Consider the following 16,749-nt stretch of genomic DNA (forward strand, 5'->3'; position numbering starts at 1 on the left):
CTTGGGGCAGCTCGCGTAGCGGGAAAAGGGATGAGAGTGAGAGAGAGCCGTCATGATGTCAGCCACCGTCATTCAGCCCTAAACCGAGTGCGTAACGGGGCTGTCAGGATTCCTGCGCCCCTGCCCGATCGATCTTACGACTCAGGTGAGCCAGGCCGCAGTGGATATTCCGGAGAGGAGCTCTTTTCCAAAAGATCCACGCCAAGGGAAGAAGAAAGCAGCAACCCGAATGTCGGGCGAGAAGGTGACAGAACGGATGCTGGATGTTGGCCCGCCCTCGGTGCGAGTTTACAGGATCGACTTAGCTCGCGCAGGGTAGCTGATGTGCCTGGCTCAGCTCGGCTTGCAGATCTGACAGCTCTCCCGTCGATAGAGCGCTCCCGCCAAGTGGATACGCAGCAGCTTCTCGACGCGTCCAAGGCCAAGTCGACGGCGTCATCGGTCTGCCTCGACATGACCATCAGTCTCTGTCGGTTTCTATTGTCTAGCAAAGTCAATCAGCTCGAACCATTTGACAGCATCGATGGATCTCGCAGCTATTGGCTGTTGGATGCGTATCACAATATGCAGCTCGACGCAAGCGCCGTCCGTTCGTTCTCTATGGGAATCAGGAATTTCGTCTTAGTGGACGTTTTCCCTTCGACTAGTTAGACACCGTCTCGACAAAGCTCAGCGGTAAGATCGGTCTCTTTGGCGCGCCTCGCAGCAGCCACCGAAGCTGCAGGACCGCAAGCTTCCCGTGTTTCCCGTGTTTCCCGTGTTCAGCACTCGGCCGGAGTTTACCCTTCTCCCTTGACCGAGGCTTGACTTCACACCTTACCACGACTCCATGTCATTCGTAGATGAGAGACATTAACCGTGCAGCCTCACCAACACGTAGTGTGTCTGTTAAGCCCTGCCTTGACCATTGCTTTTTCCGCGACAACAATCAAGTTTCTAGAAATCCATCTTTGAAGAAAAACACAGACAGTACTGAGTCTTCCCGCCGCTCCGGTAAACCGACGTCATGGCTCAGCAGTGTCCGAAGAGACATGCCGCCGCCAGCCATGCCGGATACCTACCTATCGAGGACTATGGAATGATTGGCAACATGCGCACATGCGCGCTCGTCGGCATGAATGGTTCGGCTGATTATATGTGTTGGTACGAAACGTATTTCACTTTGGAGTCCTGATGCATGGCGTTCACTTACACGAACTGGCCAAAGTCGGTTGCTACGCTCAACATCACTTGATGGCGCCAAAATGGTTCATCGAGACGCCTGATTGGCCAACACATATGGAAACTCAAGTGAGCCAACGTAGTCAACGTGCTCTTTTCCGGGGAATTCGAGTCTTGCTCTTCGTTATGTCCCAATGGCTCTAAATCAAGAAGCCTGACATATACTTCAGGCCCGACTTTGACTCCCCTACCGTCTTCTGCCGGCTCCTCGACCAGGACAAAGGAGGCTTCTTCAGCATCTGCCCTCCCGCATCCAAGCATTGCACGACAAAGTAAGAGAGAGGCCCGTCTCGGAGCCACACCACAGGCCGTGACACTGACCACACCCAAAGACAGCAGTACCTCCCATCATCCAACATCCTTCAGACGAGATATATTCACGACGACGGCGTCGTCGACCTCGTAGACTTCTTCCCCCGCCCAAAGACAGCCACCGTTCTGGCCAAGAGCAACCGGCAGAGCGCTTTTCGCGAGACCACCAAGATCCAGGAGGAGCTCAAGAAATGGCTCGTCCGTCGCGTCGAGTGCATCCGCGGTCGTCTGGAGATGGGTTCGTGTTCTCATCCACATCCCTCACAGACTCATTTCAACTCACAAACAATACAGATATTGAGCTCTTCCCCGCCTTCCAATACGCCACTGAGCCTCATGTCACCACAATCGTACAACAGACTCACACGCGCGGCAACCCCAGCAAGGCCGTGACCTTCCACAGCGAGCACTACAAGCTCCAGCTCGACGTCACGGTCGACGCCGAGTCCGACGACGGGGCCGCCGCCGCGCCGTCCGTCACCTTCACCAAGGAGAAGCGCGACGGCATGCTCGGCGAGGGCGTGGTCGCGCACATCGCGATCGAGGAGGGCCAGGCTATCTCGCTCGTGCTGCGCAACGACATCCCGGACCACGTCACCGAGAACATCACCACGGCGGTGCTCGACGGCCAGCAGCACGACACGCAGTCGTTCTGGTACAACTGGATCTCCAAGAGCAGGTACAAGGGCCGCTGGAGGGAGGTGGTCAACCGGAGCCTGATGCTGCTCAAGATGATGACCTACGAGCCGACGGGGGCCATCATCGCCGCCCCGACGTTTTCGATCCCCGAGGACATTGGAGGGGTTCGGTAAGTGTTGTGCTATCTCATGACGGAGGAAACCTTCATTAAACCAGTGGACACGCAGCAACTGGGACTACCGCTTCTGTTGGGTCCGCGACTCCAGCTTCACAATCTACATCCTCCTCCGTCTGGGCTTCTCGGCCGAGGCGGACGCGTACATGGACTTCATCAGCGAGCGCTTCATCAAGTCGCGCGGCCCAAGTGGCGAGCTGCCCATCATGTTCACCATCCGCGGCGAGACCGACATCCCGGAGGTCGAGCTCTCTCACCTCGAGGGGTACCGGGGCAGCAGGCCCGTCCGCATCGGCAACGGCGCCGCCTTCCACCAGCAGTTCGACATCTACGGCGAGCTCATGGACGCCATATACCTGTACAACAAGTACGGGAAGCCAATCAGCTGGGATCAGTGGTGCTCCGTGAGGGAGATGTTGGGTAAGGCCCTCCTGGAATGGGATAGACGACGGCGAGCTAACACTCGGCAGACTTTGTTCTCACAATCACAGACAGTAAGAACCTCACCACCTCATAACTTGTCTTAACCCTTCTTCTTACGCGATTCCAGAACCCGACATGTCCATCTGGGAAGTCCGCAACAACAAGCAAAACTTCACCTACTCCAAGGTGATGCTCTGGGTCGCCTTCGACCGTGGCCTCCGCCTCGCAGACAAGCGCAACTTTCCCTGCCCCAACCGCAGCAAGTGGCTCGAGGCCCGCGACAACCTCATGGAGGAGATCATGGACAAAGGCATGTCGGCCCTTCGCTGACACATGTTTCCCCCATCTCACCATCAATCTCACTAACACGGCCCCCCAGGCTACAACAAGGAGATGAAATCCTTCGTCCAAAGCTACGAGAACAACACAATGATCGACTCCTCCATCCTCATCGCCCCGCTGGTCTTCTTCATCGCCCCCAACGACCCGCGCTTCCTCAACACAATGGACCGCATCCTCCTGCCCCCGGAGAAGGGCGGCCTGACCAGCACCGGCCTCGTCTACCGCTACGACACGGAGCTCTCGGAAGACGGCGTCGGCGGGCGCGAGGGCGCCTTCAGCATGTGCACCTTCTGGCTCGTCGAGGCCATGACCCGCGCCTCCGTCTACGAGCCAAAGTACCTCGTCCGCGCCGTCAACCTCTTCGAGAACATGCTCAGCTTCTCCAACCACCTGAGCATGTTTTCCGAGGAGATCGCCCGCAGCGGCGAGCAGCTCGGCAACACGCCCCAGGCCTTCAGTCACCTGGCCCTCATCAGCGCCGCCTTCAACCTCGACCGTGTCACCGAGTTTATGCGGTAGATGGACTGAGCTGTCGCCCGTAGCAGGAGAAGATTGATTAGTAATACAATAGATATAGATTGACAGTGTTCATGTTCAATGCAGCTTCGTGAAATGTTGATGGATTACCATAGCTGGACACCTGCGCGAGTTCCAGCTAGGCCGGGAATAAATGTATGATACCGCCCCCCTGAGCCGCCAATGTCTCTCTCATGCCATCTGCCCCAAAGACAATGCTTTTGTAGTGTAAACGTCTCCCCTCCTGTCCAAAAAAAAAATCACGACCCCCCGGTAAAACGCCGCGCTATGCCCTTTGGTAATCACTTCGTCACCTTCTTCCTCAACCTGACACCGCCTCGTTGCCGTCGAGCGCCACGTGCCTTCGATCTAGTAATTCGCGTGTCCGTCTCCTATGACAAATCCATGCTGTCCCGATCGTCGCCCAGCCTGTCGCCCACAGAACTCAGCCCGGAGCTCGGCGGCCTCGACTCCTCCTTGATGTTCGGTGATGTCGCCGACAGAGCGCTCGCCGGTGAGGGTCCGCGCATCTTGGCCCGCCACGTGTGGATGCTGGGTAGGTCGCCACCCTCGACTTGCACCTCGCCCACGTCGTTGCCCTTACCGATGATCGTGCCGAGGTACTTTGAGTCTTCGCCGGTCTTGCTGTGCTTCTTCTTCAGGACTGTGCGTCATCGTTAGTCTCATCATCTTCAGTCAAACAGACCGGGGGGTTCACAAACCATTCAGGTAATCCCCGAGCTCAAGCTCCCCGTCGCCCACTGCCGCCTCGCGGATGGCCTTGTTCCTCGGTCCAGAAAACCACCTGATAAACTCCTCCACGCCGCGGACATCCTCCACCACCACCTCCCTCTCGCGCTCCCTCTCCACGACCGTCCCCGCATTCGCCATCGCGACGTCGTCGCCGTTCTCTGCAGGCGCACCCGCGACGCCGTTCGCCTCCATGACGTCGTCGAGGATCTCTCCCAGTATCGCGCCCCGTCCCTCGGCGCTCACATCGTCCGGTGGCACGGCGCCCAGCTCCTGCAGCGCCATGCGCACGTCCACGATCCCCGGCGCATCGCCTTCCTGGTTGTTATCCGACGCGTGCCGCGCTGTCGCCTGGCACAGGGCCAGCATGTACCGCGCTGCCAGCTCCGTCACGGCGTCGAGGACGACCGGACGCGCCGCGTGGTAGCCTGTCGCGCGGAGGATCTGGAGAACCGCGGGGCGGAGGAGGGCGTGGAAGAGTAATGGTGGGGGCGTCATTTTGGGTATGTGTATGTGTAGTTGGTTGTGTTATGTTCGGTGAACACCGGTTTAGCGTGTGGAAATAGGTTATTGCCGGTCGGTTTCCGCGTAGTCGAGAAGAATGAGCGTGGTTCAAGAGGAAATCGCGGGTGCTGTGGCAGGGCAAGAAGGTGCGATTCCGTCCGTCACCATCGATTCTGGAGCTGTGTTGGAGAGCTTCGCATGATGCTTTGGTACGCGTTTTCGGGTCGCCGCAGTGTTTCAACGGATTCGCCGTCGCGTTCGATCCGTCGTCTCGCGATAGTCGTCAGTAATCGATGTTTGTTTGGTCTGGCCTTCGAGACCAAGCAGGTGCGCACTTCGAAATTTCAGCCTCGTTGGAAGGAGCTCGGACCAGAAAATGCAGGAGCTCTTGGGCTGCAGTCATTTTGGCAGGAACGTTCGCTGGGCTTTACAGTGTGAACACTGTGTTTGTACATGTAGTCAGTCACTGGAACTTGTTTGCGCGGTGCAGAATCTCTCCTTCATTTTCATATCTGACTCTTGGAGTTTTCCCTACTTACTGTCCACTCCATCTCTGCATGAATCATACCAGGGCTATCCAATATTTTTACAACCGAAACCTGCCTGACTGCTAACCTCAAGTTCAATTTTGTATTGCCCAACCTCACCCCTTGCGGCTCCTTACTTCTGCCTCACGGACAGATCCTCCGCCTTATCGATGCCAGTGTACTTGTTGATCCAGCCAAGTACTTCTCTATGCCATACCAAGGAGTTCTCTGGCTTCAAGACCCACTGTTCTGAAGTTAGCCATCATACAAGCCCGGACTCAGCATTGGCACTTACATGGTTCTCATCAGGGAACATCACCAACCTGCTGGGTACTTTGCGTGCCTGCAGCACATTGAACATCGCCAGACCCTCTGAAATCGGTAGTCTGTAGTCTAATTCGTTGTGAATGACCAACATAGGGGTGGCCCACTGGTCGAGGTGGTGAGCAGGATCCCACTTCTCGTAGCCCGTGCGGTTCTCCCAGAGAGTACCTCCAAAGTCGTGGAGGGGGAAGAACAACTCTTCGGTAGACCACTGGTTGAGTGTTGAGAATACACCGTCGTGGCACACAAGCGCCTTGAACTTTCTTCCAAGTTCGTGGCCCTGGATCCAGTCTGGCAGACAGTTAGCGCAATGTGCCACGTCCAAGCCTGTCGTCGACTTACTGATCATGTAGCCTCCATAAGAAGCACCCAAAGCAACCGCATTCTTCGAGTCAATGTATGAGATGTTCTTCTCAATATGGTCAAAGCACTTGACCAAGTCAACGTACGGCCGGCCACCCCACTCGTTCTGGATGTTGTCGGTGTGCTGTTGTCCGTAGCCGGTACTTCCCGTCGGGTTTGGCATCACCGCGATGTATCCCTGCTCAGCAAAGATGGCCGGGTTCCAGCGAGTGCTCCAGCTGTCCATCCACGCAGCCTGAGGCCCTCCGTGGATCAGGAAGGCGAGCGGGTACTTCTTGTTTGGGTCAAAATTAGATGGCTTCACCACGAGCGCGTGAACGTCGTAACCCTCGGCTCCCTTGTACCAGAACTCATCGCACTGAGACTTGGACAGACCGAGAGACTTGCCGTGCTTTGAGCTTGACGAAACGAGATCTGACTTCTTGCTGACAGGGTCCAGAATCGAGTAAGCCGAGTTCTCAACTCTAGACGACGTGCTGATGAACAGACTGTTGCCGTCGTCTCCCAGCAGCTTCGCCTCTAGAACTGAGCCATCCTCGTAGATTGCGGCGGGGAGGTCCTTGGCCTGGTGTGGCGTCGCAGGCAGCTTCCATAGCTTCGCGCGACCGTGTTCTTCAGCGGACACGAAAAGCTCCGAGTCGTCTTTGCTCCAGGTGACCCATTCCGGCCGAGCGTCCCATCCGCCAACGCCATCCTCTGTCTCATAGAATTCCTGCACGCTCGACAAGTCGAAGATGTCCGGAATCAGCAAGAGTCTCGGCTTGTCCGTCTCGTACTGGTCGCTCTTCATCCTGGTGAATGCAACCTTCTTGCCGTCCCTTGAAAACACCGGCGAGGCGGAGTAGCCACGAAGCTTGCTCGTCTTGACCACCTGAGGCGCAGGCGGCTTAGTCTCCGTAAACGACTTCAAAGGAATAAAGTAGAGGTCGGTCTTCGTGTAAATTGCTGGGGAGATCTCGGGGTCGCGCGCAACAAAGACGAGTCCGTTCTTGCTGATGTCAAAGTCTCCCGCGCCACCAAATGGAGGGACAGGGGACTGCAACTTTGTGCCATCGAGGGCGTTCACCAAGCCGGGATCTTCCAACTTGTACGACTGATCTTCCTTTTTCAACAGTCCGTACCAGAGAGAGTTGTGGTTCTCGTTGCCCCATGTATCCCAGTGTCTAACAAACAGACTCGAGTATATCTTGCCTGACGACAACTGCTTCTTCTCGGCCGCGGGGTTGTACATGGCCCCAGACGGGGTGGTCAAGACGCACAGAGCAATCGCGACCTCGTTGTCTGAGAGTCGCTTGACTTTCAGACTCGATAGACTTCCTTCAAAGTTACGGATCTCCTTGACTCTGCCACCTCATTGTTAGTCGTGCTCTGAAGGTTTTCGCCAAGCGAAGCACCTACACGGACGGTTCGGTGATGTTACCCAGTACAAGGCTGGTGGTGCCCTTCTCGCCGCTGCGAAGGAGCACAATCTCCTGGTCTGAAATCCATGTCGCATCGTTATAGGACTGGTCCTCGTAGAGGAGCGTGGAGTGGCCGCTCTCGACGTCGAGAACGCGAGTCTGGGCGGTCTTGTTGTGGGATTCAAATGAATACGCCGAAACCTGACCAAGTCAACCAATGCATGCTCAAAGTCACGTCGCCGCATTCAAAGATCACGCTTAATTGGGGCGGCGCCTAGATAGAGCATTGTCATAGACTTACAGTGTACAGCACTTTGGAGCCCGATGGGTTGGGAACACCGGGAGACCTGCGCGGGGCAGAGAGGAGGACCTCGGGTGTAAACTTGGAAGCTTGTATCGTCATCATGAGGAGCTGCAGAGGGACCTGATACTTCATTAATCACGAGATTCACTGGAAAGGAGGACTACCAACAACGGAAGGTCAACGTGGGAGCTGAGCTGTAGATGTATGACGAGCGATTCTGTTCCTCTGTTGCAGAGCGCACCTCAACGACGGGGGTCGACCTGCTGGCATGGAGCTTGGTCGAGGAGCCCCGCACTAGCTACAAACCGGGCTAGCAACGGCTGTTAGAGAGCCGACAAGGTTCTCGGGCCCCTGCTCAAGCGCTACACAGGCTCAGGTGCACCCCTCAAACCCCTCACTGCAGACCGTCCCATCGGCTCCGAAACCACTTGGCGCTATAGAGCTGGGGAGCATCACGCGAAGCAGACGGCTAAAAGCTTCAGTCGGAGGCAGGATGATGCATGATGCGAGTAACCTGGGTTGATGATTGAGTGAACAATGTCTTGGCCTTCGCAATTTGTCAAACATTTCAGGACGGAACGAAGGCCTAGCCGTGGCAATTGCGAAGGTTGAATGAAGATAGTATCTTGATTGACCGTGTCCGTAGAGGTGTCAAAAGGTAAACAATCTCATCCAGACGAAATGCCTGGTCTTGGCCAATAGTCTCGCACCGTAAGCCGAGAAAGGCAGTTGCATACATTCTCTTTACTGCTCGAAGGCAGACCTCACCATCAAGCGGAGTCATGTCCGGCCTCGCAGTTCCATCGAAGTGGCCTACAGGCCCAGAGACTCAAAAGTTCGTCTCCACCAGGAACTTTTGCCGCTTTCTCGGTGCAGAAGTGCCAGCCAACGGCGCTAAACACCGGCCAATTGGACTATTCAGGCAGCGTTTCGCGACGGCGATTGTGTCTCTTGCCTAGCCCAGCTTGTCTTTCTGAAGGTCAACTCTCCTGGACATTCTCCAACACTGAGAGCGAGGTCAAGAGTTCAAAGTAGAGTTATCATTGTCCCAAGCTTACCAAGAACCTTCGTTTTCCAGGCAGTCGTCGAAGAGACCATTGCTGTAAATATGGACCTTGAGACGGGTGAACGGGACACATCGACAAATGAAGGCAGTTTTCAATGAACTGAAGCTCTATGCCCTGGGCCAAAGATTGGGTGCAGACACAGCCTTTCAACTCAAACAGTAATATTTCAAATGGTTTAAGGGTATCATAATCCTGAACTCCAAAGTTGTCGTGGGTCGCGTTGTGATCCATCATCTCGGATCCCTGAGTTCTCGCAGGTGCGGCCAACTCATGACAGTCGACAATTGCCATCAATATGGCATCTGGGCAAGCTGCAGATGCCACCAAAATCCCTGCTGCGATGGCGAACTGGTGCCCTTTCAGCGTTGAAAGCTTCATCGAGCCCTGCTGCCGTCCTTACTTCCGTCCAGCGCCAAAGTTGATGCGTTTCTTGTTCGGGGCTTGCGAGTCGTGGTCACTGTCCTCCTCGTTCGCCTTCTTGTTCTTCTTGCCTGACTTGGAAGCGGTGGCAGACGTGGGCGTAGCGTGATTTGAGCCGGAGCCATCCTTGAACGAGGTGGACAACGGTGTCGGCGCATGAGAAGCAGGCGTAGAGCCGGGTGTGGTAGCCTCCTGAAAACCCGTTAATGACTTCTCTCACACCCACATTCATTGTTGAAGGGTTACATACACTGCCAGGACGGTACGAGATCGAAGACCGTGAAAACACGCGATTCTGTTCCGTAGCACCCGCCTTCCTCCTCTGCGCGGCTGCGCCTGTGCCCTTGATGTAGTTGTCGAATCCCGCAATGATATTGCCGTTTGGTGTGCTGTCAAGATAGGCCGTTTCCTTGGATTCGATCTCCGACTCGATATTAGCGAGCCGCCTCGCAATCGCTGCTCTCTTGTCCAACATTTGCCGCAGACGGGCTTGCTCCTCTCGGTACAGCTGCATTGTCGGCGCAGGCTGCTGCGCGGCAGCGGCTCCGTTCGGCTGATTCTCCCCCATGGCGTCGGGTGCGTTTTCGGTTAGCGATAAATTTGATTCGGTATTGGAGATGGTATCGATGCTGCGCAATTGATGAGAGCTGGATGCTGATGTGGTGGTCGCGATTTGGAGGTTGGTGCACTTGTCGCGTCGGGTGAGTCTAGCGGCGCAGGAACCGATCCTGGGGCCGCTAGTGCGGGCCGCAGCTCATTGGTCGATCCAGGCTGCAGCAGACCAACGCCTCAGTCGAGCAAGCGCCCCGGCTTATGTAATTTGTGGTGGTGGCTTTGCAGGCAGGGAAGGGGCTTTGAGCATCATCCAGCAGGGGGGCAGTTCATCGGACTTTGGCAATCCTTCGTTCGACAAGCCAGCCAGCCGTTGCTGGGTCTCACTCAGCAGCCATTGTCTTCAAGGAATCGTCTTCAAATCAGCCTTTGTCTCGCAATCATGATCCTTATTATCTCCACTGCGTCTTTGTCATGCCCCTCCAAAATTAACCCAATCCCAGGCGGTGCAACCCGAATTAAGGTCCAGGAGGAATAGCAGACAACCTAGGCAGGTTGCAGCGCCCCTCCCAGGCCTATCGTCTCCGAAGGCCCCCAGTCCTAGGGCTGCCCGTCTTGGTGGTGGTGGTTCAAGGTTGTGCTTGACCACTAACTCGCATGAACCAAGATGGATCATCATCTGCGAGCTCTGTCTATCTGCAACATCACACGAGCCCGCCCAAGCCACGGGCCTTTTTGGCCAGGTTATGCCCCTGGCTCAACTCGGACGGCGCGGGTAAGGTGGAAAGACTCGGGGGAGAGACAGGATGACAGCCCATCAACCTTTTTTTGCTCTCACTGGCTTGCTTCCTTTCCCTTGCCAACGAGAAAAACCGGCCGGATGTTTCAACATGGCGAGACCATCACGGCAACCTGCTTTTCGCCCCGTCTAATCCCACGAATGCCCACGCGACGTCCACACGCACTACCATGTAGTCAAACGCAGGAGGCCAAACGACGGAGACAGACGTTCCCCTTTTTTACAGAGACGTTGCCTCCCAGCCAGCCTTTGGCATTCGTCTGCTCCCTCCCGGCACCAACGGCACTCGCTGCCCCTCTAAACTACCGCAGCCATCCTCCGCGAGCCGGGGGTCGTAAAGAAGCCTCCGCACCGTCAGCCGCAACGCTCAGCCAATCGATGGCATGCAGCTGCATCTTTTTTGACAGAGCCCGGGAGATGCGCTCCCAACGCAGCGCAAGTGCTTGGCCCCTGTTTCGTTTCACCACGGCCACCTCGCCCTGGCCTCGCCGACGATCTGTGGTCCAAAGTTCAGTTTCTTTCCCCCCCTTTCTGCTGGTTGGCCACTGGCCAGGGTCTAGCTTCAAGCATTTCTCCAAAAAGGAAACCATCCCAAGGGACTTCTGTTGTGCAAGGTCACTCCATGGTGGGGAAATCAGGGTGCAATTCCACTGGCTTAAGCGCGCGGAGAGAGCGGATGGGTGACGGAGCAGGAAGGAGAGGAGGATTTCAAGACGACGGGAGGAGCGATCAAGGGCACTGACTGGCATCCCGCATGACCAGCCTTACTACCGCTCATTTACGAACAGTCCTAGCCAAAGGGAAACCTCCGAACTAACCCCTACCGATACTCAGATGCTGCTGTGCTCAGGGGTGCGGCTGTTGCTGCTGCCCAGTGTCCGTACTAAAAAGGCTTGTCGTTCTTATACTGGGGTAATAACGACGTGAAAAAAAAGACACAAACACCCTCCTCTTCGCACTCGCACCCTCCCTGCGGAACTGCGCTTTCCTCTCCTTCGCCTTGCTTCGCCTTTTTCCTGGTCTGACTGTGTCACTCACTTGAGCCACCGCCGTTCGTTCTCTGTTTGTTTCCTCCGGGACAATAGCCTTTTTGTCCTTCGTTGTCCTGTCTTCAACATTGTACAAAAACCACAACGCCACCCGTTCGTTCTCTCATCTCACGAAACCTATCACGAACCCTACGTCACACCTCAGTCAACCTCAACCACCCTGCACCACCTGGACAACCATAAGAAACAAGCATTCTGCTCATCCTAAACCTTCTACCTCATCCGAGTTCACCAAAAACCAAAACCTTCAAAATGGTCCTCGCAAAGTTCCTCCCGCTCACCCTCCTCGCCGGCCTGGCCCTCGCCTCGCCCGTCGCCGTACGCAACAACAACGCCACGGCCATCCTCCTCGCCGTCGCGCCCACCTCCTCCACCTGCGACGGCGCCGCCTTCCCGGACGAGTGCGCCACCGCCGAGCACGCCGCGCAGTTCGTCCCCGCCGCCATGCAGAAGTACGCCGTCTACCGCCCCGGCGAGATCGCCGCCCTGCTCTCCCTCATGGCCTTCGAGACGGGTGACTTCAAGTACAACCGCAACCACTATCCCGCCCCCGGCCGCCCCGGCCAGGGCACCCGCAACCTGCAGATGCCAAAGTACAATTTGTTATATGCGCTCTCCATCCCCGAGCTCAAGGACATGGCTACCGCCATCGCAGGCTCCGCGGACGCGGACGGCAGCACGCTGTCGGACGACAAGAAGAACGAGGTCCTCGCGCTCGTGATGCCCGACGATTACGCCTGGGGCTCCGCGGCGTGGTACCTGACGACGTACTGCGACCAGAGCACGCGCGACGAGCTCGCCGAGGGGACTGTTCGCGGGTTCACGCTGTACATGGAGTGCATCGGCACCTCGGGCACGGAGGACCGCGTCGCGTACTGGACGCGGGCCAAGGCTGCGTTTGGCCTGGCGTAGAAGGGCAGGCTCCCTTTTTCAAACTGGATCGTCTTCAAAGATTCTTGTACATAGCATTTTTAGTTCGCATAATCGGGATGGGGGCTCACGAGGAATATGACATTTTTCACAATTGTTCAATCAAACAAAACAGATATTACACACTAAAACCTATTGGTTTACATCAGAGTGCCAAAGTGATTGAGATATTATGCGTAATTGCAGCGTATGTTTTGGCAAAAGTAAAAAGGACTAACACCGAATATGCGCACTCAAGGTGAGGCTTCGAATGGGTGGGTATAAGTGATGCCGCGGTGCCGTCACAGTGTGTAAGTCGTCGCATCCGGGGGGCATCTTCGCCCCACCTCGAGTACCATTTTTCCTCCCATATGTACACGGCGGGTTGCTGGAGTGAGTACCGATGCCGAAAATTCATGTACGACAAAAGGACTTAATACTAGGGTAGACGAGGAAATGTTTGTTTTTGTTCGATGTTGAGGACGTTTTTATGTTTGTTCACACGTTTGTTGTTTGGTTATTTGCCACTGCTTGTTTGTTCATGTTGGTCTTCGATGGATCGATGGATCTAATCGTGGGGCCGATGGATGTTTGTCACGGTGTTGTTGGCACTGTGTCCGCACAGTAAAAGGAATGTCGTCGACTTATCGCCGTTCGTCGGAGTTGTTGTCACGGTGCGTGGGTGGGGTCGCCTCAGCAGGATGAAGTCATGTTATTAAAACGTCCTATGTAATCTAAGTTATAATCAGTCCTCTCAAAAGCGATCGTGGCCGTCGCGGACGGGGATTCACTGCTGGTGCTGCGACGGGCACGCGAAGGAGGAGGTGGCTTGCCTATGCCGCCAGGACAGATACCCGTCCCCATGACCCGCTCGGCCGGGACGAACACGAGCGGCTCTCCGGTGCCGCTGTGCGCCTGGAGCACGCCGCTCGAGTCTGTCACGAACGGCTTGCACTTTGTGATCTCCATGATGAGCTTGCACGGGCGGAACCCCGTCTCCGCCTGTCCCAGGGCCACGCCGAAGGTGCTGTTGCCGCCGACGTTGGCGTACACGCTGACGACCTGGGCGTCGTCGAAGCCCTTGCGCATGGCGATGATGTGGCTGTCCGTGTAGATGGGCAGCGCCTTGTAGAAGAGGTAGCCACCGTCCTGGGCCGACATGGTGGAGCGCAGGCCGATGAGCTTCTTGATCCACTGGTACTGCTCCGTCTGGGTGGTGTAGCCCGACAGCCAGAGCGCCTCGCGGTTGTAGGGCGTCTCGCCGCCCTTGTAGCCCTGCTCGAGGCCCTGGTAGATGACGGGGATGCCGTCCATGAGGAGCGTGAAGGTGAGGGCGTTCTTGAGCAGGGCCATGTCGGCGGTCGAGTGGAGGAAGCGCGCCTGGTCGTGGTTCTCGAGGAAGCTGCCGTAGAGCGTGAGGTCGCGCGCCGTGGAGCCGAGCGTCTTGATGCCGTCTCGCAGGTTCCAGATGCTGCCCGTCGTCGACTGGAAGGCCTGCGTGATCCAGTAGTAGGCGGGGTAGTTCATCACCCCGCCCATGTAGTCCTGGTACGGCGCGACGTACTTGGGGTCGCCGTGGAACACCTCGCCGATTGAGAACACGCCGGCGGCGGTCTCGAAGCCAGACCAGAACGACTTCTCAACGTGCTTGGCGCTGTCCAGACGGAGGCCGTCAAAGCCGTACTGGCTGACCATGCGCTTGATCCAGTTGTTGAAGACCTGGCGGACGATGCCATCCTCGGTGCGGAGGTCAGGCAAGGGGACGGCATCACTTCCCTGCCAGCACCTCTCAACAGAGGTCTGGTTGTCGTAGTTGATCCAGCAGGGGGGCGTGTGGTAGGCAGAGGCGTTGTTGAAGGGACTGAACGTGGAGTAGTCGACGCTGTTCATCTTTCCAATCCAAGCCATGTGGTTGGTGACGACGTCGGCCATGAGGTACATGCCACGAGCGTGGACCGCATCAGACAGGGCTCTCAGGTCCTCAGGGGTACCAAAGGAAGGATTGACATTCCAGATATCCTTGGTCCAGTATCCATGGTACGATTCGCTGTTTGACGTGTTAACCAAGTTCTTATTGCAGCCGTCCTCTGCAACCAGTCTCATGCATGACTTCTCATACGGAGAATCGTCTTCTCATAATGCGATTCAGATTTCATGGACGGGGAAAAACAAAACTCACCCGTCAGCGGATTTGCCGTCAATGTTCTTGACAAAAGGCGAAATCCACACTGCCGTCGCACCGAGCTCCTGGATGTAGTCGAGCTGCTGAATGATACCCTGCCACGTGCCGCCGCAGTACGTCTGCTCCGAGTCGACACACGGGTGCGTCGTCGAGCCGTCGGTCCGCGCAAACCGGTCGGTAACCACCTGGTATATCGTCTGAGTCCGCCATTCCGCGGCGCTCAGGGCCGATGCGCCGGTAGCCACGGCGGCCGCCAAGGCCGGTGCCGAGAGGAGCCTCATCGCCGTTGCTGAGGTTGCCAAGTTGCCTCGCTTAGAGAGTGACTGATATTCAAAAAAGAAGGTAGAAAAAATGAGTGACTTCAAACTTCAAAAAAAAGAATCAAAAAACCAAACCGCAAGAAAAGAGTGTGTACAGAAACGTCGTCTCGTGAAAGGGGATCGCGGGAATCGTGACGTCGTACAGAGCTTGGCTTATATATCTCCTTCTCCCTCGCTCATAGCGGGAATAGCAACGACGTGAGAGTCAGATAGAGTTTCCGTGTGGATAGCTCTTTGGACACTTTGAATGCAGATTAAGGAGTTGGATTTCTGATCATCCCATCGTTTTCGCAAAAAGCCGCGTTCCTGCAGGTGACAGGGCAAGGATCCCCAGGAGACGCAGAGAGTCCGATGGGCTGGTTTCTCAGTCGTCCGCAGATGTCCGGGAGCTTAGGGCGCGGAGGGAAAGTATATGAGATGAGGTCGAGTGATTTGGGCAAGTCGAGGTCCCAAGAGGGAGTTTTCCAACGGTTGGAGAGACCGGGGCGAGTCGTGGTAGTTAATCAAGGTTTGATTTGATCGGTCAAGGCAGGGACGATCTCCGTAATGTCCAGGAACCCGCGTCGACTGGCACTTTGCATTTAATATGTATAAATGTTGAAAGGCAAGCTTTCTGTGCTTCTGCTTATTTTTTTCCTGCCCGTGGGATAGACAGACACACTGAGCAACTGCGCCTTCTTTCGGTGACCTTCCAAATCACGGGCCGACGGGCAAGAGACTCCCATTCGTGTTTTTATTTTTTTCTTCAGCAGCGTAAGGAGGGTCGTATTAACTGGGGTTCGGCCTGGTCGATCGGCCCTATCAGCGGGGGTGTCCCGTCCCTCACCGCTCCAGGGGGGAGGCCGAGAAGGTGTGCACCGCAACTTCAAGAGTTGCCAAGCGGTGCGTGTGTTTGTTGCAAGTCTGGATGACGGTGCATGTTCAACTGCTTTGCATCGGCGTGATGGACTGATGAAGAAACAAGCAAAACCAAGACTCCGTGAGACCGAGGGGGGAAGAAAGCTTGCAGTTGCCAAGTGGTGGGATGCCGTCGTAACGCAAACTCTCCTCCAGCCCAAAAAAAGGGCGGAGTGCCCAGCGGAGTTGAGATATCCCAAGATTACGCCCTAAAATGCGCAAAGGGCCCGCCTGACTCGACGTCAAGTGGGCATAGGCCAGTCACACGAGGTCCAAAGGCTCCCCAACGCAGCAGGTTTTGGCCGTTCCTTGCAGGCTTCACCCCCACGGCACGCGCAACCAGAATCATCATCCATCCCCGCATCGCTTCTTCAGTGACCATGTGTCCCCATCATCCGGAGCAGCTGTCACTGTCAGGGCCGCCGCCCAGGTCGCCGTCCATCTACCCACCACCACGGCTCAGGGGACGGACCGATTCCTGCGCATTACGGCCGGCATCGACGCCGAATGGCACGCCGGAGGCTGTCGTCTCCATGGCGCTTTCGACCTTTCATCCCGTCCCTTCGGCCAACCACGCCCACGTGGTTCGTCCGATGCGACATCAACACACATTCCGGGAGGCGTCACACTGCTTCATGCCATCGGGCCGTTCACTTTCACATCGTGCACACCTGCATATGCTGGGAGTTTAAAAGAGAGCAGGGTATTCATTTCAGTAGCGTAGAAAAGGCCAGCCGACCTTCTGACCTTTCTA

General features: G+C 56.2%; 7 protein-coding genes across 7 annotated transcripts; 3 read left to right on the top strand and 4 right to left on the bottom strand.

Moving 5' to 3' along the window:
• Positions 1–1,006: 1,006 nt before the first annotated feature.
• Positions 1,007–3,100, top strand: CGCA056_v000748 (Uncharacterized protein; the record flags this gene model as incomplete). The annotated part of the gene is made up of 7 exons (XM_037316009.1): positions 1,007–1,143; positions 1,392–1,493; positions 1,554–1,771; positions 1,828–2,341; positions 2,400–2,767; positions 2,818–2,841; positions 2,898–3,100. The coding sequence occupies 7 exons, from the start codon at positions 1,007–1,009 to the stop codon at positions 3,098–3,100; spliced, it is 1,566 nt and encodes a 521-aa protein (XP_037185532.1).
• A 99-nt stretch (positions 3,101–3,199) lies between these two features.
• Positions 3,200–3,631, top strand: CGCA056_v000749 (Uncharacterized protein; the record flags this gene model as incomplete). The annotated part of the gene is made up of 1 exon (XM_037316010.1): positions 3,200–3,631. The coding sequence occupies one exon, from the start codon at positions 3,200–3,202 to the stop codon at positions 3,629–3,631; it is 432 nt and encodes a 143-aa protein (XP_037185533.1).
• A 389-nt stretch (positions 3,632–4,020) lies between these two features.
• TAF3 (Transcription initiation factor TFIID subunit 3) lies at positions 4,021–4,876 on the bottom strand (the record flags this gene model as incomplete). Its single annotated transcript, XM_037316011.1, has 2 exons — positions 4,021–4,292; positions 4,351–4,876. The coding sequence occupies 2 exons, from the start codon at positions 4,874–4,876 to the stop codon at positions 4,021–4,023; spliced, it is 798 nt and encodes a 265-aa protein (XP_037184514.1).
• Positions 4,877–5,542: 666 nt separating this feature from the next.
• Positions 5,543–7,899, bottom strand: DPP5 (Dipeptidyl-peptidase 5; the record flags this gene model as incomplete). Its single annotated transcript, XM_037316012.1, has 5 exons — positions 5,543–5,653; positions 5,705–6,024; positions 6,076–7,439; positions 7,495–7,697; positions 7,798–7,899. 5 exons carry the CDS (start codon positions 7,897–7,899, stop codon positions 5,543–5,545), a joined length of 2,100 nt encoding a protein of 699 aa, XP_037184513.1.
• Positions 7,900–9,263: 1,364 nt separating this feature from the next.
• eaf6 (Chromatin modification-related protein eaf6) lies at positions 9,264–9,855 on the bottom strand (the record flags this gene model as incomplete). The annotated part of the gene is made up of 2 exons (XM_037316013.1): positions 9,264–9,479; positions 9,538–9,855. The coding sequence occupies 2 exons, from the start codon at positions 9,853–9,855 to the stop codon at positions 9,264–9,266; spliced, it is 534 nt and encodes a 177-aa protein (XP_037184512.1).
• A 2,084-nt stretch (positions 9,856–11,939) lies between these two features.
• CGCA056_v000753 (uncharacterized protein) lies at positions 11,940–12,599 on the top strand (the record flags this gene model as incomplete). The annotated part of the gene is made up of 1 exon (XM_037316014.1): positions 11,940–12,599. The coding sequence occupies one exon, from the start codon at positions 11,940–11,942 to the stop codon at positions 12,597–12,599; it is 660 nt and encodes a 219-aa protein (XP_037184511.1).
• Positions 12,600–13,289: 690 nt separating this feature from the next.
• SWA2 (Alpha-amylase 2) lies at positions 13,290–15,059 on the bottom strand (the record flags this gene model as incomplete). The annotated part of the gene is made up of 2 exons (XM_037316015.1): positions 13,290–14,643; positions 14,776–15,059. The coding sequence occupies 2 exons, from the start codon at positions 15,057–15,059 to the stop codon at positions 13,290–13,292; spliced, it is 1,638 nt and encodes a 545-aa protein (XP_037184518.1).
• Positions 15,060–16,749: the final 1,690 nt, after the last annotated feature.

Source organism: Colletotrichum aenigma, assembly GCF_013390185.1.
Source record: "Colletotrichum aenigma strain Cg56 chromosome Unknown KSG_Cg56_contig01, whole genome shotgun sequence".
Taxonomy (NCBI): domain Eukaryota; kingdom Fungi; phylum Ascomycota; class Sordariomycetes; order Glomerellales; family Glomerellaceae; genus Colletotrichum; species Colletotrichum aenigma.